Raw genomic sequence first — 19282 nt, forward strand, 5'->3', positions numbered from 1 at the left:
TAAGTTGACATGAAAACGACAAGGTTGCATATATTCACACTTACAATGCATTTTGCATTCATGCAAATACCGCTCATTGAAAATTAGTCAGCCGTTGAAAATATGTATGCAAATTGTTCAAAATTACATCATTTTCCAATTTGACTCTTATCGTGAAAGATATCATATGATAGAAAATAATGCAGTTAACGAATGAACTTTTTTTTTCAAAACAATAATTGTTATCAGAATTATATCCTTAGATAAAAAAAATACTTAAAACCGAAGGGTTTCTGGTTAATAGGCCATCGAGTAGAGAACTACTTACATAAAACACAATCACCAAAAAAATAATCAATTTATAAGTAGCTAATTTTGGAAAAAAGTCTTCATATTAAAAAAAACCTAATTAACATCTTATGAAAAGTCGTACAATTACTAAAATCTACACTTTATTGACAGCTAAGGTAACCCTGAAAAATTTAGTCTTGGTAGGGTTTAAATTCCATTCTCTCTATACACCTGGATAGCAAGGCCCTTATCATAAACCATGACAAACAAAGATGTGCAAACATTCAACCACTTATGACATCGTGTGGAATAGGTTGCCACAGTATACGCTTATCATAGATTATTGTCATAAAACACTCCGAAAAAGGGCCGATGTTTAAAAGATTTTTAAGGTATGAAAAAAGTTGTATTAAGGGTATTTTACAGGTATAACACAGATACTTAACTTACATGATACCAATATGGTAATGGACTCAGCAAAATTATGACAATAAATTGCTCAGATACTACAATATTAACCGAATCGGTGGAAACGATATTAAGACATGCTCAACCAACTTTCTAAAAAGGAGGTTTTTAATTTGCATGATTATTTTTTTCCTTGGATTATAAAGTCTGAAATCACCAACCCGCATTGAGCAAGCGTGGTGATTAATGCTCAATCCTTCTCCGTGCGAGAGGAGGCCTGTGCCCAGCAGTGGGACGATAAAAAGGCCGTACCAGCAATTTTTTTTCCTTATCAACCTGGAGGGTTTCGCCTACATAATCAAATTGACTTATGCAAGGAGCACGTACACACGTAATGCTTAGAAGTAATGATCCGCGTAAAATATATGCAACGCACGAGTTGTTCTCATCAAGTAATCGCAAAGCGTACGTGACTACGCATTATTACGTAGTTAACACGCAACAAAGGCGGGAAATGTTTACGCGTGAACATTAGCTTTGCTGACGATGGACCGGGGATTATATGAAGAGCAAAAATTTTACGGCTAGCTGACTAGCAAGAAACAGCTAGCAAAAGGAGCAAGGAATCTTCTTGTTGGCAGTTCACAACTGTGTGACTGCTGTCATAAAACTTTCTGCCTCTCACAAGAAAACATGAATAAACTGTCTCTTGCAGCATTTCTGAACCAATGCGGCGTTCAAAAGTTCAAGACTAAACTGCACCTTTCTAAAGGCCTGACAACGAACTGGCTCTAATGTTGATTATGTCATTGGGCTACAAAAATACTAATAATAAGCGACTATCATACGAGTACCAAAACAAAATTAAAGTTTCTATGTTCAAAATTAAGAGTAAATTATAATAATACAAAAGCACTATGAATAGGGACTAGGGAGACAATACTTCGTTTACACGATCGTGCCCAACTTTACATTCGTAAAAGAAGTTCCCATCAATGAGTTTGTCAAACAATAATATTGTCCCAAACTATTGGTACAGTTGGCAAAAGTCCAAAATTTTTATGGGCCACGCTAAAAATTTACGTCTACTGACGTAACACGTAATAGACGGACCATGACGTACTTGCAACTATGTTGTGTGCGATAATATCTTATTTTGACGAGGTGATGAGTTTTAGTGAAAAGATTTATATCTCTATAAGGTGTATTTTGAATATATGAGATATTTTTCCTAGGAAATGTAAATAGGCTCAAAGGTCAACAGTGGTATTTAATTAAATGCTAATAAAGCCTCAACGTGTTTATCTGCATTTAATGAATTCAAATGTTTTTATTACTATATGAGCTTAAACTAAAAGCTTAAATAAGTAAAACTATTGAAAACTTGTAGAAACAATAATCCAATTCGCAATGCTATGTAAGCTGCTATAGTTCGGCCATTCAGAGAATGCGTTCCTGACACGTCGCGATTGAACTGACGACGTAATAACATTCATTGATTATTGATATAATAATGTTGTTTTAATGCTCCTCAATTGTTAAAACGGTAAACAACCAGCAAAAATATTTTTATCGTAACTGCAACGCCATTGCAAAGTTACGTCGTCAGTTCAATCGCGACGTGTCAGGAACGCATTCTCTGAATGGCCGAACTATAAAGCTAATGTAAATTCTTTTACTCATAAAATTTCTTGTTTTCATGATCTTTGTTATTTGATGTAATATTATTAGAAAGATGACTATATTTTAGCGCAAAGAAAACTAAACTACAGCGAGTACTAGTCAGCGATATCAAAGCCGAATTAGACTCGGATTAGGAAGTGTATCCAGGAAGCCAAACATTCTAGATTACACCTATACGAAAACTATCTACTGTCGTACTAAATATGACCCACTAGCTTGCGCCCGCGTGAGTTCGGTTATATCGTGTTTCCAAGAGAATTCTTCAAAAGTCCGGGATAAAAACTATCCCATGTTTTTTCTCACGGTCAACTCTATCTCTGTACCAAATGTTATTGAAATCAGTTCAGACGTGAAAGCGCAACAGACAGACAGACAGAGTTACTTTCGCATTTATAATATTAGTAGGGATACAATGCCGTTTAAATATTTGTGCTCGACGTAGTATAAGTTTTAAGGAATCTAAACTCGTCTGTTCAGATTTTGCAAGGTCTTTCCGTTTGTCCGGTATCATATATTTGCTCTGCTTAATTACTCGCGATTTATCAGTTTGACAATGAAACGCTAAGAACTGCAGTGTTCGACTAGAAGTCATATTGAAAAGATAGACTCTCGGTTTTCTATATGAATTATGTGCTACAAAAACATTAGTTATTCGATTTTGACGGGATTCAGAAAGCAGTAGCTAGGTAAAAACGAATAAACTATGTACTATCACACTCACGCCAAGCCAGAAGTACCCCTCAATAACCATCCCCTTTTAATTCCAGATCATCACGCATAGGCAGTCCAAGCTCCTACAGCGCATGTTCTACAGACAGTTCATTCGCAGAGCAGGCGCTGGCCGATGCCAGCTTACTCTTGGAGGTGAACCCTGACAACGAACACCTGCCTTCCAGGCTTTACAAGATGGCCAGGGAGTACTGGAAGTAAGATCCTCTTTTGTTTATCTTTTTAAGGAAAATGGACTATCTGTCGCCGTACTTCATTTGTTTATTTCATTCAAGGTCATCTGGCTAGTTTAAGTAATCGGAATATGATAAATGCGAATGTGTTTTGTTTCGCTGGCTTTCATTTTAAAACAGCTGTACCGATTTGAAAGAAGTATAGAGATAGAAAGCTATGATTTTACTTTATTTTGATGTGAGAAATTATATTGAATCATGTAGAACTGAGCAATATTGCGAGAAAAAGCTAGTACATATGTTACATTCGAATTTCTTTCATTTAAATAACTTCACATGTGGTTACATAGACAAATTATAAATATTTAGAACACAAACACCTAATACCTGTGAAGCAATAAACATGGTGTTATTGCTCTCTTCATTGCTTAATACAATCCAGAGAATAGAAAGTTTTACTAGCAGACATTTGAACGCAACAATAAAATTTATTTTCACATTTCAATTTATTAATAACTAGGTATAACATCTTGCTAGATACTGATGCAATTTAATACTATTTAACTAAAGTCTTAAAATAATAACTACCTACAAATGAATCTTAAATAGAATTCTAATCAAAATCAATAATTAGTTTTCATCAGATTTGCAATCAATAGTCTGACATATTAGACCGTGACTATTTAATAGCAAAGAGCTAAGCAATGCCAAGTTGAGTACAGTCAATAAAAAAACTGAGTATATCTTGGACACCAATAGACTATAATATGAAAACAACTCGAGGAAACCTGGGCTATAAAGTCTGAAATCACCAAGACGTGTTGAGCAAGCGCGGTAATTAGCAAAGCGCCCAGCAGTGTTAGAAGACTGATGATGATGAACAAAAAAATCATTTTTTTCGGGAAAAAAGAACTCGTCGTTCTAAATGCATGTTACACAAGTATTTTTTTGTACGATTGCTATCGCTGTTTGTGATCAGATATAAGATAAAATCTTCAAAAGTACTGTCTGTCACGTGTAAGACTGCCTCCCGGTAAAGGGCCAATTAGATTATGTAGGTCATTGGCCTCAAAACTGAGATAACAACACCACAATGTATAAAAAAAATGAACGTCGAATACATTTTATCCTTGACTGTACATAAAAAAATATAATTATGTGTGTCACGATTGTTCAGTTCAAAAAGCTTCGCGTTGCTCTGAAAAGCTATTTGAGTGCTCAGCTAAACTTAGATTGAGTGTAAACATCCTAATGTTATACTGTTTTAGTGCACACACATTTCTTGGAATTAATATAAGCCAATCTAGCTACAATAAAGAATCTATTTTTTCTAAGATTTTATTTCTTCATGTAATGCCAGTTTCATTAAACTAAACCTACTAATTTTACTATTATTTGCTGTTCCAAGTATTAATACTAACGATGTACCTATTTCAGTTTATGTTTAGGCACGATGTACATTTTCTGCTGTTGAAGTTCACATAGTAATTACTCACTCCGTAAATTGCTATCAAAAGCACCCAAAACTACCAAGGCGAAACATTTACTAATTTAATGTTATCAACCTAATGCTACTCAATGCCAGATACAATCTGGAACGCAAACATAACGTCATTCGATTTATGCGGGCCCTGAGGGTACAATAATAATAATTTTAAAATTCGAACCGTCAACTGTCATTGTCAACTGGTCAACTGACACTTGTTTTAACGCCAGCTGGCTGGAATGGAAATGTAAAAAGTTTTTATTTGAAAAGTTTTAATTATTTATTGATTAATTTATTTGTTTTTAATATTTGATAAAATGGCTAAAATCGTGACTCATACGGAAGTGGAGACGGTGGAAAATGTATTGACGTTTAATAACAGGTAGGTCATTGTACTTGTAGAAAAGACCGCGCTTTAGTTCCAAAGTATAAACAATTACCATAATATGTATGTATAAATAGCTGGAATTTGATTTTAATTACTATGGAAAACATACCTTCACAAGTTTAATGTTTTGGCAGACATTTCCGTACTAAAATTATGTTACGATCATTTGCTTACTGCCTCATCATTTGCAACACAAATAGCCTTACATTAAAATGCAAGATCGATTAACACAACATTAAAAGCATGACCACACGATCCTTAGTCAAATGACGTGTCCTGCAAGTAGCTAGGAAGGTGACAATAAAATTAGATATTATGTTCTATATTTGCACTGCGTCGGTCCGTGCAAATGCCAGCCGATGCCAAACTCATGCAGTACTCTATAACAGAGAAACGTGCATTGGATTGCGTGCAAATCCACTGTTTATCACTGAAAACTGCACATTTCTTCCCAAGTGATTTATTATTATTAATTTATAAACTACTTGAGATTGTGTATAAGTGTTTTATCTACAGTCATGTATGAAGGGCTTAGGTGCACAGAAATAATAAGGTATTTACTCTGAAAACGTAAAGTTTGTGTTCCATATAAAGTTTTATTATTATTTAACGGTTATGGGACAGTTTTGCCCACTTATGGTGCTATTTACAACTTTTATTACGCGAGTTTTGTAGTGTGCTTGATTGTGTGTACGCGTGTTTTGTAGTGATATAATATTGGTGAATATTTTTACCGGTTTTAAGACTGGTCTGTTTACACACTTCCTATGTCTCCGTTCATGTTTTTTTGTTTGAATATATATTGATAAGAATAAAAAAATAAGTCAGGCAGATTTATTATCATCTAACCACTTTGTTATTATCTAGACTTAAGATAGCTTGACTGCTAAGCAAAGGAACATTATTGTAAGTTAATAACGATTTGTTGTAACTTTTTTTTTAATTTTGAGAAAATTAAGATTCACATAGAAAATTAGGTACATACCTACCACTTATTATCCAATTAGAATATCATAGCTATAGCTGATAAAAGTTGAACGTATTGAAGTTAACCAAACGATATTCAGATAAATACATTTTCTATTTAATTTGTGAATGTATGTTGAATGACCTCGTATCTCTCATTTTTGCCCGGAATCATGTAAATTTTAATTTCACTTTATTAAATAATTGTAATTTTCTTTCCAGCAAATACCCAAAAACGGACTACACGTACTCGCATCTATCTAAGGACCGCGTGGAGCTGGCTCCAGGGCAGGTAGCCATGCCCAACATGTCCCGTCGCTCGCTGTCGCAGTTCCGCGTGCAGGGGCCCAACACCAGCCTGGACGAGCTCGACCGCCTGTCCGCCACCACCTCCTGGACCACCAGCTCTGTGCGGCGCCGGTATACCGTGAGTACCTAACACGCTATGCCTTAGCAAAAACAAATTAATAATAGTCACCAGTCTCGACGTCACGCGCTGTTCCACGAGCTCCTTAAACCCACTAAGCTAGCCAGGCCAGGTCCAGGCAGTGGGGCCCACCAGGGCCAAGGCTACCGGGCCTGCGGTGTGTTTGAAACAGTTACCGAGGCTCTGGTACATAAAAGGCTTAGGAATAAACTTGATGGGTTTTAGTCAATAAGAGACTGACACTCCCTCACTCTGCACCCACAGCAGGATAAGTCATATTATGATTTCCCACAAGGAAAAAGCGTGTAGATAACATTATGTATATAGAGGAAAGTCAACTGTTAACTAAAGGTAAAACTTAGTCTAGCCTTTTTTAAGGCAGTCTCCTTTTGCAGTATATTTTATCACGACAAGTATGTAATAAGTAAACTATACAGGTTTGCAGAAATGCTCAATGTTTGAATTCGTGTGACAGAAATTAATGGATTTAAAACTGTCAACAGAATGTCTCAATATATTATGTAGAGCAATATTAATAAGACACCAGTCAGCGGCGGAGAATTCAATAACCAAAGTCTAGTAGCTTGTAAATAATATGCAGGAATGTGCAGCTTATTATAAATAAAACATGAATCATATACATTTAATAATAATTTGGCCAAAGGAGGAAATATCGTAGTGATCCATTAATTAAGTATGAGACTTCTATTAAATTAATATTACATTTCAAATATGGTTTTGTAAATTATAGTAGATGTCAACTTCTTCGATCTAGCTACTACAAATAAATAATGTCAGAACTGCTGTTTTTATTTGCAAGGATAAAAAGTGGGTATACAAAGGCTTATGTTTTTTTACGATAATGGATCGCCATTATGCAGTATAGTTCGTTTTCGTAGTAATCCTGCTACATACTTAAATAAAAGTGTTCAAGCGTGCAATGCAAAACCTCTTGAGATCTTTAAAAGCATATGTGTAGGCTAAGTTTAAACACAATACTCATAAATACAATTTACCTAAAACATTAAAATTTTACTTTTTCTCCCCCCAGTCAATAGACAGTTCAGATGACGAGACTTCCTACCCGCACCATAACGGCGGCGCCCACACGGCGGAGCAGCGCTGGTGGATCACCCGGCTGCTCATCAGCATCGTCACCAGTATCACCACGAGCACGAAAAACACCTATCGCAGCATTGTCGGTCCTTCGCACCGATATCCTTATACTGATCGGAGACCAGCACAAGGTAATAGTTTGACTATAGTAAATTGAGTTCAGACCGACAGGAGAGAGATCAGGCGCAGGACCGACATTTACGTGCTGTCCGATGCACGGGTGTATCAATCACCAACTTCCAGGCTCTGGACTGCTTTGTGAAAGTTTCGGTATCCTTATACTGATCGGAGGCACGCGAAAGGTAGTAAATAGTTCGATTACAGTAAGATGAGTTCATACCCTCCTATATCTACCATAACGGCGGCGCCTACACCGCGGAGCAGCGCTGGTGGATCACCCGGCTGCTCATCAGCATCGTCATCACCATCACCACGAGTACGAAGAACACCTATCGCAGCATTGTCGGACCTTCGCACCGATATCCTTATACTGATCGGAGACCAGCACAAGGTAAATAGTTTGACTATAGTAAATTGAGTTCAGACGATGAGACCCGGCTGTCCTGCTACCGATGGGCAGCCAGTAAGTCTGATACCAGTCTAACCAAGGGGTATTGGGTTGCCCGGGTAACTGGGTTGAGGAGGTTAGATAGGCAGTCGCTCCTTGTAAAACACTGGTACTCAGCTGCAACCGGTTAGACTGGAAACCGACCCCAGCAAGGTAATTGTTTGTTTATAGTAACTTCTCGTTAGTGGTTGAGGTGTTGTCTGGAAATACGGTAAATATTGCAAAAGTGGAAACGTATCTGCCGATCATGTTATAAAATTGATCAATTAATAGATCTCATGCCCTAAGTAACTAGAGGTCGGTTGAGGATAATCTATAATATTTATAATAGCAGAGCAAAGAAGTGCCACGTTCGTACACTACTGTATGAACATGTCCATAACAATGTATGGTGTGGTATATTGTCATGCTATGAGCTGTACATATATTATAGCTAGATTAACAGCAGCTTTACTATATGAAACTATGTTAACTATGTGTTATTAGCCCAAAAATATTAAGAAATAAAATAATAATACTGAACTGTTTGTTCCACAGCAAGCTTACTAACTCGAGGCGCGGCAGCAGTGGCGACGCCGTTCTACTGGATCTACACCATGATCAAGTCTGTTGTCACCACCACCACTACCACCATCACGGAAACTGTTAGTATTCTTGTTTATAGTTATTTTGTCTCACTTTCGAAAATTACTTAAAAATATCGCCGTCATAACATTAGATATCTGTTTTCCATAAATGTTATGGGTATGGAGATACTTTTTTATTAATGCGTCCCTTTCTACTTTTATATAATACATAGATATAGTTGCAGATTTCAATGTCAAAAACTTGAGTCTATTTTGATTAAACATCTAAGAACCATGTTCAACTAAAAGAACCACGTCCAAGCTCATCCGTTTAAGAACTACAATGCCACAGACAGAATAACACACACTTATAACACTCTTCTTTTGTATAAGTAGATAATACCAAAAACATAAACTTACAACACCCCTCTTTTAGAATAAATATGTAGACAACATTTATTAATCCCAAACACAAACCTCCACAGTTATCACCGAACCACGTGGAAGTCAATAAGAAGTATATCGCACAGAACTACAAAAACAAGACTGCTGCAAAGAGACGCTGGTGGCCCTGGCTGTTACTGCTGTTGCTGCCCGCTGTCGCTTATGGATGTAAGTACAAAGTACTTTAAATAGACATATTATCGACATAACAGTTAGTGATATGTCCATCCGTTGTCATCTATATACAACTTGTAACATTAAATGTGCAAAACCTGATAATAATTTGTTCAATAATGAGCAGAAATGATAAATCCTCTTTCTAATATAAGCTACATTTTTTTATAATCTTCATCAAATACATTTTTAAAAAATTGCCATGTCTACTTATTATATAACTAGCCAAAACCCGTCGTTTCACCAACGTAAGTCACAGATGCAAGGTGTTATCCGAATTTCAAGTAGTAGTTAATTTTTTTTAAATATAGATAGACCAAATTCTAGAAGTTAAAAATAGTTAAGGTGTCTAAGGTTTTGCACATTTAGATAGTTATTGCTTATTCTTCCAAACTATGTATCTATAAATAGGTTAACATGACAATTCCTTACAGCACACTACACATACGAAAACTGGGAACGTATCGCTATGCCAAATTTTACCGATTTCCACGTAGACCTTAGCGAATTCACCGCTATGAAAATACCGAAGCTATCACTACCGAACATTTCTTTACCGAGCTTCGATATTTTACCGAACATCAAGATGTCAGACATTAACATAACGCTACCGGACATACGGGAGAATTTACCAGAAGTCAGAAAGACGTATATAGAGTACAGAGATATAGTTCAGAACAGGGTTTCTGACGCGTCTGACTATGTTCTGGTGGTTGCTGCGAGCTGTGTCGAAGAGTTGAAGAAAGCTTGGCGTGATTTATTTGGATGACGAGCGATAGTGGCGCCGAGATACTTGTGGAATGTGGCAGAGATTATACTTTATACTGTAGTGTTGCTCGCTGCGAGCTTTGCGTTGAGTGTGATATGTTCACGCGTTATTGTTATTATTCTTAACGAAAATTAGCCTGATATTTTTTACTGGTAAATATTCTTATCAGTTTTAAAGAGTGTGAAATGTAGCTTCAGTAACTTCAACGATTTCTTGTTATCACCTACAGTTTTTTACATATCACAGTACAACCCGTTATACTAAGCAACGTCAGGTTTAAAACCAAGTGTACAAAACTATTCGTTCAATTATTATTTTTTTTATAATTAGATTACGTAAATTAATGCAATTTTTTACCACGGAATTGAGTATCCATGTATGACGTTGGTAGTTTTGATAAAGTATATTGACATAAAATATCGAGGTGCATATTAATAAAGAATATTTAGAATTTATTTGACATATTAAATATGATGAAGATGGCTATTTGATTTAAATATGATAATCACATTTTATTTTTATTAAATGTTTGTGGTTCTATTTTCAAGTAATTTAGAGTTAACGCAGTATGTTTTGTGCTTCCATTCCTCTGCTCTTTCTCATAAATATTCACATCACTTAATCATTCAATCAAGATAATGAGAACCTAAAATACAAATACAATTATTTTGACAACTAGCCCAGTCTACAGTCTATGTACGAATAGATTTTACGTGACGAGTCTTAGTAATTCCTTGAACAAAATGATTATAAAGTATGCAAGTACATACTCTTATTATCATCAGCCATGTTAGATCCATAAGATAATTTTGATTATAACATGATCCTCATTCCTTCGCATCAAATGCCCATACCATGACAGCCGGTTTCCACATAGCTTTTCGGTTACGGGTGCCACTAACTGCCTCTTACATACTAATTCCTCACTGTATCCACATAGCAATTTAATACATCCAGTAGTGAACTATGTACTTAATTTCGTATATAAGTACTTCCCCGTTGTATTAGGGTGCTCAATTTTTTGTATCCTTATTTTTGAAATGGTTTTAACTTTAACGTACGATTATTATGTTAGACCTGAACGAAATGTATACGTCTTACAATGTCAGCCTTGAGATACGCGTTAAATGCTAGCTGCCGACCGCACATGCCGCGACTGTCTTAAATTCGCCGCAGCTGCACTAGTGGTTTGTTTGTATTTACATGTAATCGTTTTGGGTCGGTGCGGCCGCAGCTAGCTTTCAAAACGCACCTTTAAAAGTTTACAAATGGTCTAACTTTAAGATTCATATTAATAGATTGTAAGTTGTGTGCTTTAAAATTTAAGTCTTAAAGGATGTGCAAACATATTTATAATGAGTATAATTTTGTAACTTTTATAGACCTACATTATTATTTATTACTTTGATAATAATGTTGATCTCTTTTCTAAATATTTATTTTGTTATACTTCGGCCGTTCAGAGAATGCGTTCCTGACACCTATCAGTTAGTCACGACTAGTGATGGGCACAACATAACACTGAGTTCGTTACCGTTCCTTCAAAATGAACCGCCGCATTATTTTAAGATTATTTTCGTTTTAAATTGGCGGAATCATTTGTTTTATATTTTAGTTATTTAAGTGGAAACCAAAAAAAGGTAATATTCATATAATAAAATTGTTTTATTTATTCTTTGTTACAAGTACATTGAATTGAATGTGCGAACAGAATATTAATCAGACTCCGATTTGCTTGAGGAGGTGGTGTCTTCATCATCATCTTCGCCTACATGTATAATTATATTATTATCAATAACAGAATCAATCCTGATATCTCGGTCTAACAAAAGCCGGGTAATCAAATAAAAACAGATCGAAAACACTTGAAAAACGTGGTCTATGCGCACGAAACGACAACGGACGACTGTTTTAGCGTCACAAAATGGCGGCCCATAACGCCATTTGGGGTTACCATTTTTAATCTAAGTATAAAAATGCGGTTTGGTCATAGTTTTATTTTTATATTTCATAAACGTTATAATTAAGTCTTATAGTCCATTATTTTCCAATTCTTAAAAAGAAAATCAAAACGTATTATTTTATATTATAACTGTATAAGAACAGATTACGATACTTGCCTGTTATTTTTAGCACAGCACTACAAAATATAAACCGCTGACATAACCTTGTAATAGCGCAGTATAGATTTAGAAAAATATTGTTTACCAAGTTATTTGACACTCAGTTTGGCACAAAATTATAACATTCATTGATTATTGATATAATAATGTTGTTTTAATGCTCCTCAATTGTTAAAACGGTAAACAACCAGCAAAAATATTTTTATCGTAACTGCAACGCCATTGCAAAGTTACGTCGTCAGTTCAATCGCGACGTGTCAGGAACGCATTCTCTGAATGGCCGAACTATAATCAGTACCTGAGTGGTAATTTATTTTTATTTTCTGTTCATCACACAAATATTTTTTTGTTCAAAATTATATGTGTGCACATGCTTTTAAAATTATAATTTATTTATTGCAATGTTTGTAATTTAATGATTGAAAAAGTTTAATTATTCTATTATGATTGTATATTAGCTATTTCTATTCTTTTAATAATGGTATAATATATAATGTTTAATATGATACTTATTTTCATTCCGCAGTATAAATTATCTATTTCAGTAATTATAAAAAATATATTTTTCTATTAATTAGTTTTCCTTCTGCTGAATCATATTATGTTCTATTGAAAACCAATGAATGAGTATATGCAGTCTTGTTCGTTCATTTTCATTGTAGAACAAAAATGGTGGTATTGTGAATTACAAACACACTTGTATGGTTTTTCAATGGAAATCTTGTGATATCAGGATACTGTAAACTTATAAATAGCTAGGCGATTTTTTTTTTTTATAATCCGTTGTATGTCAGAGCGCAGATGTACGCGAGACACAATAGATTTTCTATTGTTTTATAATCTGCTACATTTAAGGAGGTTAAAGTTTTTGATAAATTTTATTTTGAAAATGTCAAGTTTAGTGTTGCTTATTATGAGTTTATGGTTATCCTAGAGCAGTTTATTAGTTATATAAGAAATACTGTGTACACACAGTTTACAAACATCGATGTACCTAAATTATCATGACGTGGCCATAAATTGGAGTTTTATTTAGTTATTAAGTTAATTTCAATTATTTTACTGTTTCGGTACAAATTACTTTAACTTTATTCCAAATTGGTATTAAAAAGACTAACCCCTAGTCATAATTTCTGATTATTTATATTAAAATTGCGTGAAAATGTTAAGTATACTAAAAATTAAGAATATTTTTTGAAAATTGTTGAAAAAAATGTAGCCCAAAAGAGCCGTATCAAAATTGTGTGCTAAATAACTCGGTTTGGTTGTTTATTAAAATATTATGTAGTCACGCTTTCTATTAGGCCAGTAAATTAGTTTTCATTTTCAAAATTTTGTTAAGTTATATCTTATGTTTATCGCTTTATGTGCTATTATCCTGTTATTCATAGACAATACCTTAGCTTTTTGCTTAAACAGTGTTATGATTTAAGAATATATTCTAAAACAGGGATTTGATGCAATACTTGATTGATACCTGTGATTTATGACCCCACCATAGACAATACTCCGTATTGCAAAAAGCACAACTATTTATTTGTCACAAACAACCTGCTTGCTTTATATTTGATGTGATTTTAATTATTTTTATTTAGTACGTAAGCAAATTCGTATTCAATTGCATTTTTTAAATAATTCTACAAAAATTGTGTTCTACTAATTGGTTCATTTTGATTTAATTATATCGTTTATAAGCAATAAGACTTGTTATTTATTCCCATATAATTCTTCCCTGTTGTACCATAAATATTATAAAGTCGGGGAAGGATAGAGGCCAAATCACCTATAAGAAAGTGGACGTACTCGGACGCTACACTTTTTGGGTGAGTTGAATAACCTGTAATATTAATTAATTATAATACTCTGTCCTTCCCTGTCTCTTCTTTTATCTATGTAATTTTTAAAGAATTATGTGGGAAGGACAGAGGGGACTTCTACCAATCTAACAGTCATCTTCCTTTCAGATTACAACTACGCGGAAAAGACGGTGCCTCCTGAAGAACTCATAGTAGACACGTACAAACCTCCACAGATCCTACAAGATCCCGACTTGTCGAAACGCATGGCGGCTTTAGAAGGCTGGGCAGTTAACGTCGACACGCGCTTGAAATACTTCGACCAAAAACTATCAAGATTTGACAACCTAGAAGCGCAAATCGAACAATACTCCCTAAAATACTTACAACAGAACCTAATCCAAGTTTTTAACGAGAATGACAACGCTGGCGTTTTGGCTGCGAAACTGAAGGAATATTTCGATAAGGAGTACGTGAGTAAGGATCAGAGGCAAGCTATGAGTCAGGAAATTCATGAGCGATTGATAAGCAGTTGGAAACCTGATATGGATGAAGACAGGATCCGTCAGATGGTCCAAGAATACCTCTCGGTGTTTGAGCGAAGGCAGATGGAGATTATAAGAGAAAGAGTGAGGGAGTATGTAAGAGATGTTGAGATTCATCACTCGCATACTGGTATTGATATAGAAGCTGTGAAGAGGATAGTAGCAGGCATGTTGGATGTGTACGACGCTGATAAAACTGGACTTGTTGATTACGCGTTGGAGTCTGCAGGTAAGACGTTATTTAAAGCATTCTCAAGCTAATTCTATTTTTGTTTGTCCTATTTTAAATAATATGACTGTTGTTTGTCACGCTTTTATGGTCTCCTGCCACCGAATAGAATTCAAGATAGTTACAAGCTTATACTCTTAATTCATCAGCAATCAGACCACCTTCGTAAACAATTTCTATTTAAATCAACAAAAAACTTTTTTGTAATAAAAAAAATAAATGATGAGAATGTATCTCAATTTCAAGTATTAGACAGACTTTAATTATCATTCATAAGATCAAGACATTTAGGTATATACAGCTAGGTATATATGCAAAATCAATCTCAAAATCGCACTTACATTTCCTCAGGTGGTCAAGTGATATCAACGAAGTGCACAGAACTGTACCAGATCAAGACGAAGCAGTACAGCATCCTGGGCCTGCCGGTGTGGTGGGTGTACACGTCGCCGCGGTTCGCGCTGACGCCGGGCGCCATGCCCGCCGAGTGCTGGGCCTTCCAGGGCTTCCCGGGGTATCTGGGTGAGTTGTAGCACAATTTATAGCGTAGTAAGATGACTCAGTCTTCCATATACAGGCCCACGACAAGTGCGGGTCGTGAAGTGCATGAAGGGCTGGCCCTGTGACTTGAACGGCTCGAGATGGATTGTAATGAGCAAGTTCAAGCACTCTTCTGCTTCAACCACGGCTGAACATGATAATATTGAATATAATTTGATGATTCCCATCTTACAAAACATTCCTATAAAATGCAGAAATAAAAGCATAGTAGTTTGAGACTTCAAGGTTCAGTAATCTGTTCAACTTACTTTAAACTTTCATCTTTGTTTAACTAAGTTCTGTGCTGTATTTTTGTAATTCTGTGGTGTTAGCACCCATAACACAAGTTAATAAATAACTTACCATGGGGCTAACCGACCGTGTGTGAAAAAAGTGTCCCGACATTATTATTATTAATTTAATCATCATAATTCAGCTATCTCCCGAGATCAAGATCTTCTAGACAACTAATGAACATTAACTACTCATTTATGTTTTCTAATTTGTATGTTGTTACAGTGGTCCGCACGTACGCAATAATAGAAGTGACAGGATTCTCGTTGGAGCACATGTCGCGACTGCTCGCTGTTGAGGGCAAGATCGAGTCTGCGCCTAAAAACTTCTCCGTATACGTACGTTCAAATTTTTATTTTTATAGCATGGCTTGCAGTTTTCTTATCAATTTTTTGGTGTTATTTGGTCATTTTTTTTTTTTTGTTACGGGATGGTGAATTTCAAAAATAGCATTGGGAACTCATTACTCTATTGTACATTTTGAAGTCAACAATTATTCTATTTCACGCAGTTTTAAGTGTTTCTCATTAACACTATATTTTAAGAGGGTAAAAAAGTTCTGTTTATCGCAAAATAAATGAGACTAAATTCTATGTATGGAATAATTTGACTCGTTATCCTTGTCTTGTTCATATGGTTTTGTAAAATAATACGTAGTTACTATTCATCTTGTTACTTGTTGTTGATATTTATTTCCTCATTATCATCACATACAGAGCATGCGTTTATTAAGAGTTTGCTAATCATTTGCATATTTTAACACATTTCTCCTGCTATGTGCTCAATTTAATTTCATATTTATAACACTTTCATGCTTTTTATACTTCGTGTTTAATCATCATCCTCCGAGCCTTTTTCCCAATCATGTTGGGGTCGGCTTCCATTCTAACCGGATTCAGCTGAGTACCAGTGCTTTACAAGAAGCGACTGCCTATCTGACCTCCTCAACCCAGTTACCCGGGCAACGTATACTTTGTGTTTAATGTGTGAAATTAATATTATTATGGTGTGCTGGGCTTAGTTTCTCATTAATATAAGTTTCACATTCATGTTTTCTCACATTTAAACCTTCATACTCTGCCTGTGTCTTGATCTTATTTTGTGTGTCTAATTTAACTGCATTTTAAGCACCAAGGTAAGTGTGAATATACATCATTCATTCACATTTATTCAATCTCATTTTCATCTAAGAGAAACCTGTATAGTTCAATTTTACCTGCTAACACTAAAACACATCACCATTTGTGACATGTCTTTCAGGGTCTCCACGGCGAAATGGACCCAGAACCGCATCTATTCGGGGACTACCAGTACAACAATAACGGCACTGCCATACAGTACTTCCCCGTGCAATACCCCAAAACAACAGACATCGGGGGAGTCAAGTACCCAGTCGCCTACGACATTATAGAGCTGAGGGTCGAAAGCAACCACGGCAACCCAACTTACACGTGCGTCTACAGATTCAGGGTACACGGCAACCCACTGTCTGACATCCGCAGGGCAACGGAAGACAGTATAAAGGACAGCGAAACGTAGCACACAATAAAACATTTTCTAAAGGAATTGAGATGTCACGGAATTGAACTGTGTGACTTGTGAAACCAGTGGTAACGTCCAAACAAATTGTGTTCAATAATGAGGATAGTAATCATTCCTAGGCATATTCAGTGTAGTGTAAAGTGGCCTTATATTTAAAATTCTTAATATTGATAGTACAAAAACTGTTGGTGACTTTTAAAGATGTTCTAAGTTTCTGAGCGCTTAGCTTGACCAGTGAAGTGACGTCAATGAAATCTCTGATACCGCACAAGCCCGTTATACGCTTAGTTGTTCTGAATACTTTTTAACTGTATTTATATGTAGATTTTAATGTATTTTAAGGTTTTTTTTTTTTGTAAAATTAAGGTTTTATTTTAATAATTAGTTTATAATTGAAGCTGTTGGATTAGAAACGCAGTGTGATGTTTCAAATATTTAACTATTGAAACCTAATATTCTTTAACATTGATTAACTCTTACAAAAGACAGAGCATAACCTGAATACTGTTGCTTACTGTTATTCATGATTTGTTACCACATAGATGAAATTAAGAGTTTAAAATATATTTTAATGTCCATTGTTATAAAAAGGGGAACACAACAACTTGGTAGCTACTAGTATTAAATACTTATTTAATCAGTTATTAATTCATACGTCGTTTCTAAATCAAAGTAATTTTATCGAGTAATAGGTTTAGTGAAGGAGCTAGTCCCGTTAGATTTTAATAAATTTTATGCCAATATAAATTTTAAGTGTTTACGGTTTGTCTCAAAATCTAATATAACCAGTAAGAATATAACACCCAGCATCATGTTTGAGAATCTTATTAGAAGTTAGGTTTAGTATGTAAATACTTAAGTAGCACAGCTTGTTAATGATTTGTATGGCCCTATTATTTAGTGTTGTGTAATGCGCAATTCTAGCGCCCGCGGCCACAGGTGTGACCACGGCAGAAGGCATTGTTAGTTTTTAAACGGTAAAAAAATGCCGTTATTTTTAAACTTGAGTAGTCTTCTTATTATTTTCTCTTCTAAAGTTTCTAGTACAATAGTCCAATCAGACTCTTTAAATGAACTTCTATTGAGCTATGTGCTGTTATTCTTTATTTATATATTTAACTTTAAATTAGTAATAATAGGGCAACAAATTCACCTCTGTATCTCTCTCCTGCTAGCTCGTAATCATTTCGAATGAATGCTTCGAAAAGTAAGACTTAAGTACCCCACAGACGCCACTGTTTTTAATGTTGAATTAGGTTTATGTAGTTTAAAGTTACCACTAACAATAATCTTTGTCGTAAAACGTTACGCGGTCTTGACATATTCGGCAAGCAATGTTGTACCAAAAATATTTTTTAATGAACAATCATGTCAATTAAATCGGAGTTATATTTTTCTATACATCAATACCTTCTTGCAAGCTTTTATTTTTATTTGAAGAAAACGCTTATGTTTAAGTCTCTTTAATATTAACTAATTGAGTACAACGCTGATTCGAAATAAATAAAGATATCTGTACAAAGTTTAATGTAATGAATGACAATAAACTTGGCGACTGCACCTTTGCACCTAACGCTAGACCGATGATATTTTATGAATTTTGACACAGTTTTATCTCGTTATTTTTTAATGTTTTTAACTAACCGATACTTACTGCTAATTATGTGGAATATTTGTGATGTTCGAAATAAAAGTCGTATGATAATACTGAAGTTTTATGCACCTCCCATTCCTCTGACATTTCACTTCGATATATTTTACCCGTCCAAAATGTCTACATTTTGGACAAAATGTGGCTGCAATGTTGTCAAAAAGTTGCCCGGGGCCCGATTCTCCTAATTTTACTTAAGCGGCACACGTTTCACATTCGACTGCGATCCAATCACGACTCGATTACGATTGAAGCGTATGTGGCATTCCGCTATTTTTTCTTTGAAATAAACGTTTTTATTATTTTCTGTCATTCAATAATGAATCATTTTGTCTGCAAATGATTTACGATTGCAATATGATTGTAGAGCCAACTACCATATAGACCAAAATCAC

General features: G+C 35.0%; 1 protein-coding gene across 1 annotated transcript in view; it reads left to right on the forward strand.

The window, feature by feature from the left end:
* The window catches only part of LOC124633181 (klaroid protein-like), a 35748-nt gene extending 16807 nt beyond the window's left edge, over positions 1-18941 (forward strand). The window contains exons 4-12 of the mRNA XM_047168329.1: positions 3129-3287; positions 6326-6530; positions 7582-7777; positions 8752-8858; positions 9266-9392; positions 14255-14860; positions 15212-15382; positions 15920-16032; positions 16955-18941. Coding sequence (XP_047024285.1) covers positions 3129-3287; positions 6326-6530; positions 7582-7777; positions 8752-8858; positions 9266-9392; positions 14255-14860; positions 15212-15382; positions 15920-16032; positions 16955-17233 — 1963 coding nt within the window. The 3' untranslated portion in view covers positions 17234-18941. The remainder of the gene's footprint in view (positions 1-3128; positions 3288-6325; positions 6531-7581; positions 7778-8751; positions 8859-9265; positions 9393-14254; positions 14861-15211; positions 15383-15919; positions 16033-16954) is intronic.
* The last annotated feature ends 341 nt before the right edge of the window (positions 18942-19282 follow it).

Source organism: Helicoverpa zea, chromosome 9 (genome assembly GCF_022581195.2).
Source record: "Helicoverpa zea isolate HzStark_Cry1AcR chromosome 9, ilHelZeax1.1, whole genome shotgun sequence".
Classification (NCBI taxonomy): domain Eukaryota; kingdom Metazoa; phylum Arthropoda; class Insecta; order Lepidoptera; family Noctuidae; genus Helicoverpa; species Helicoverpa zea.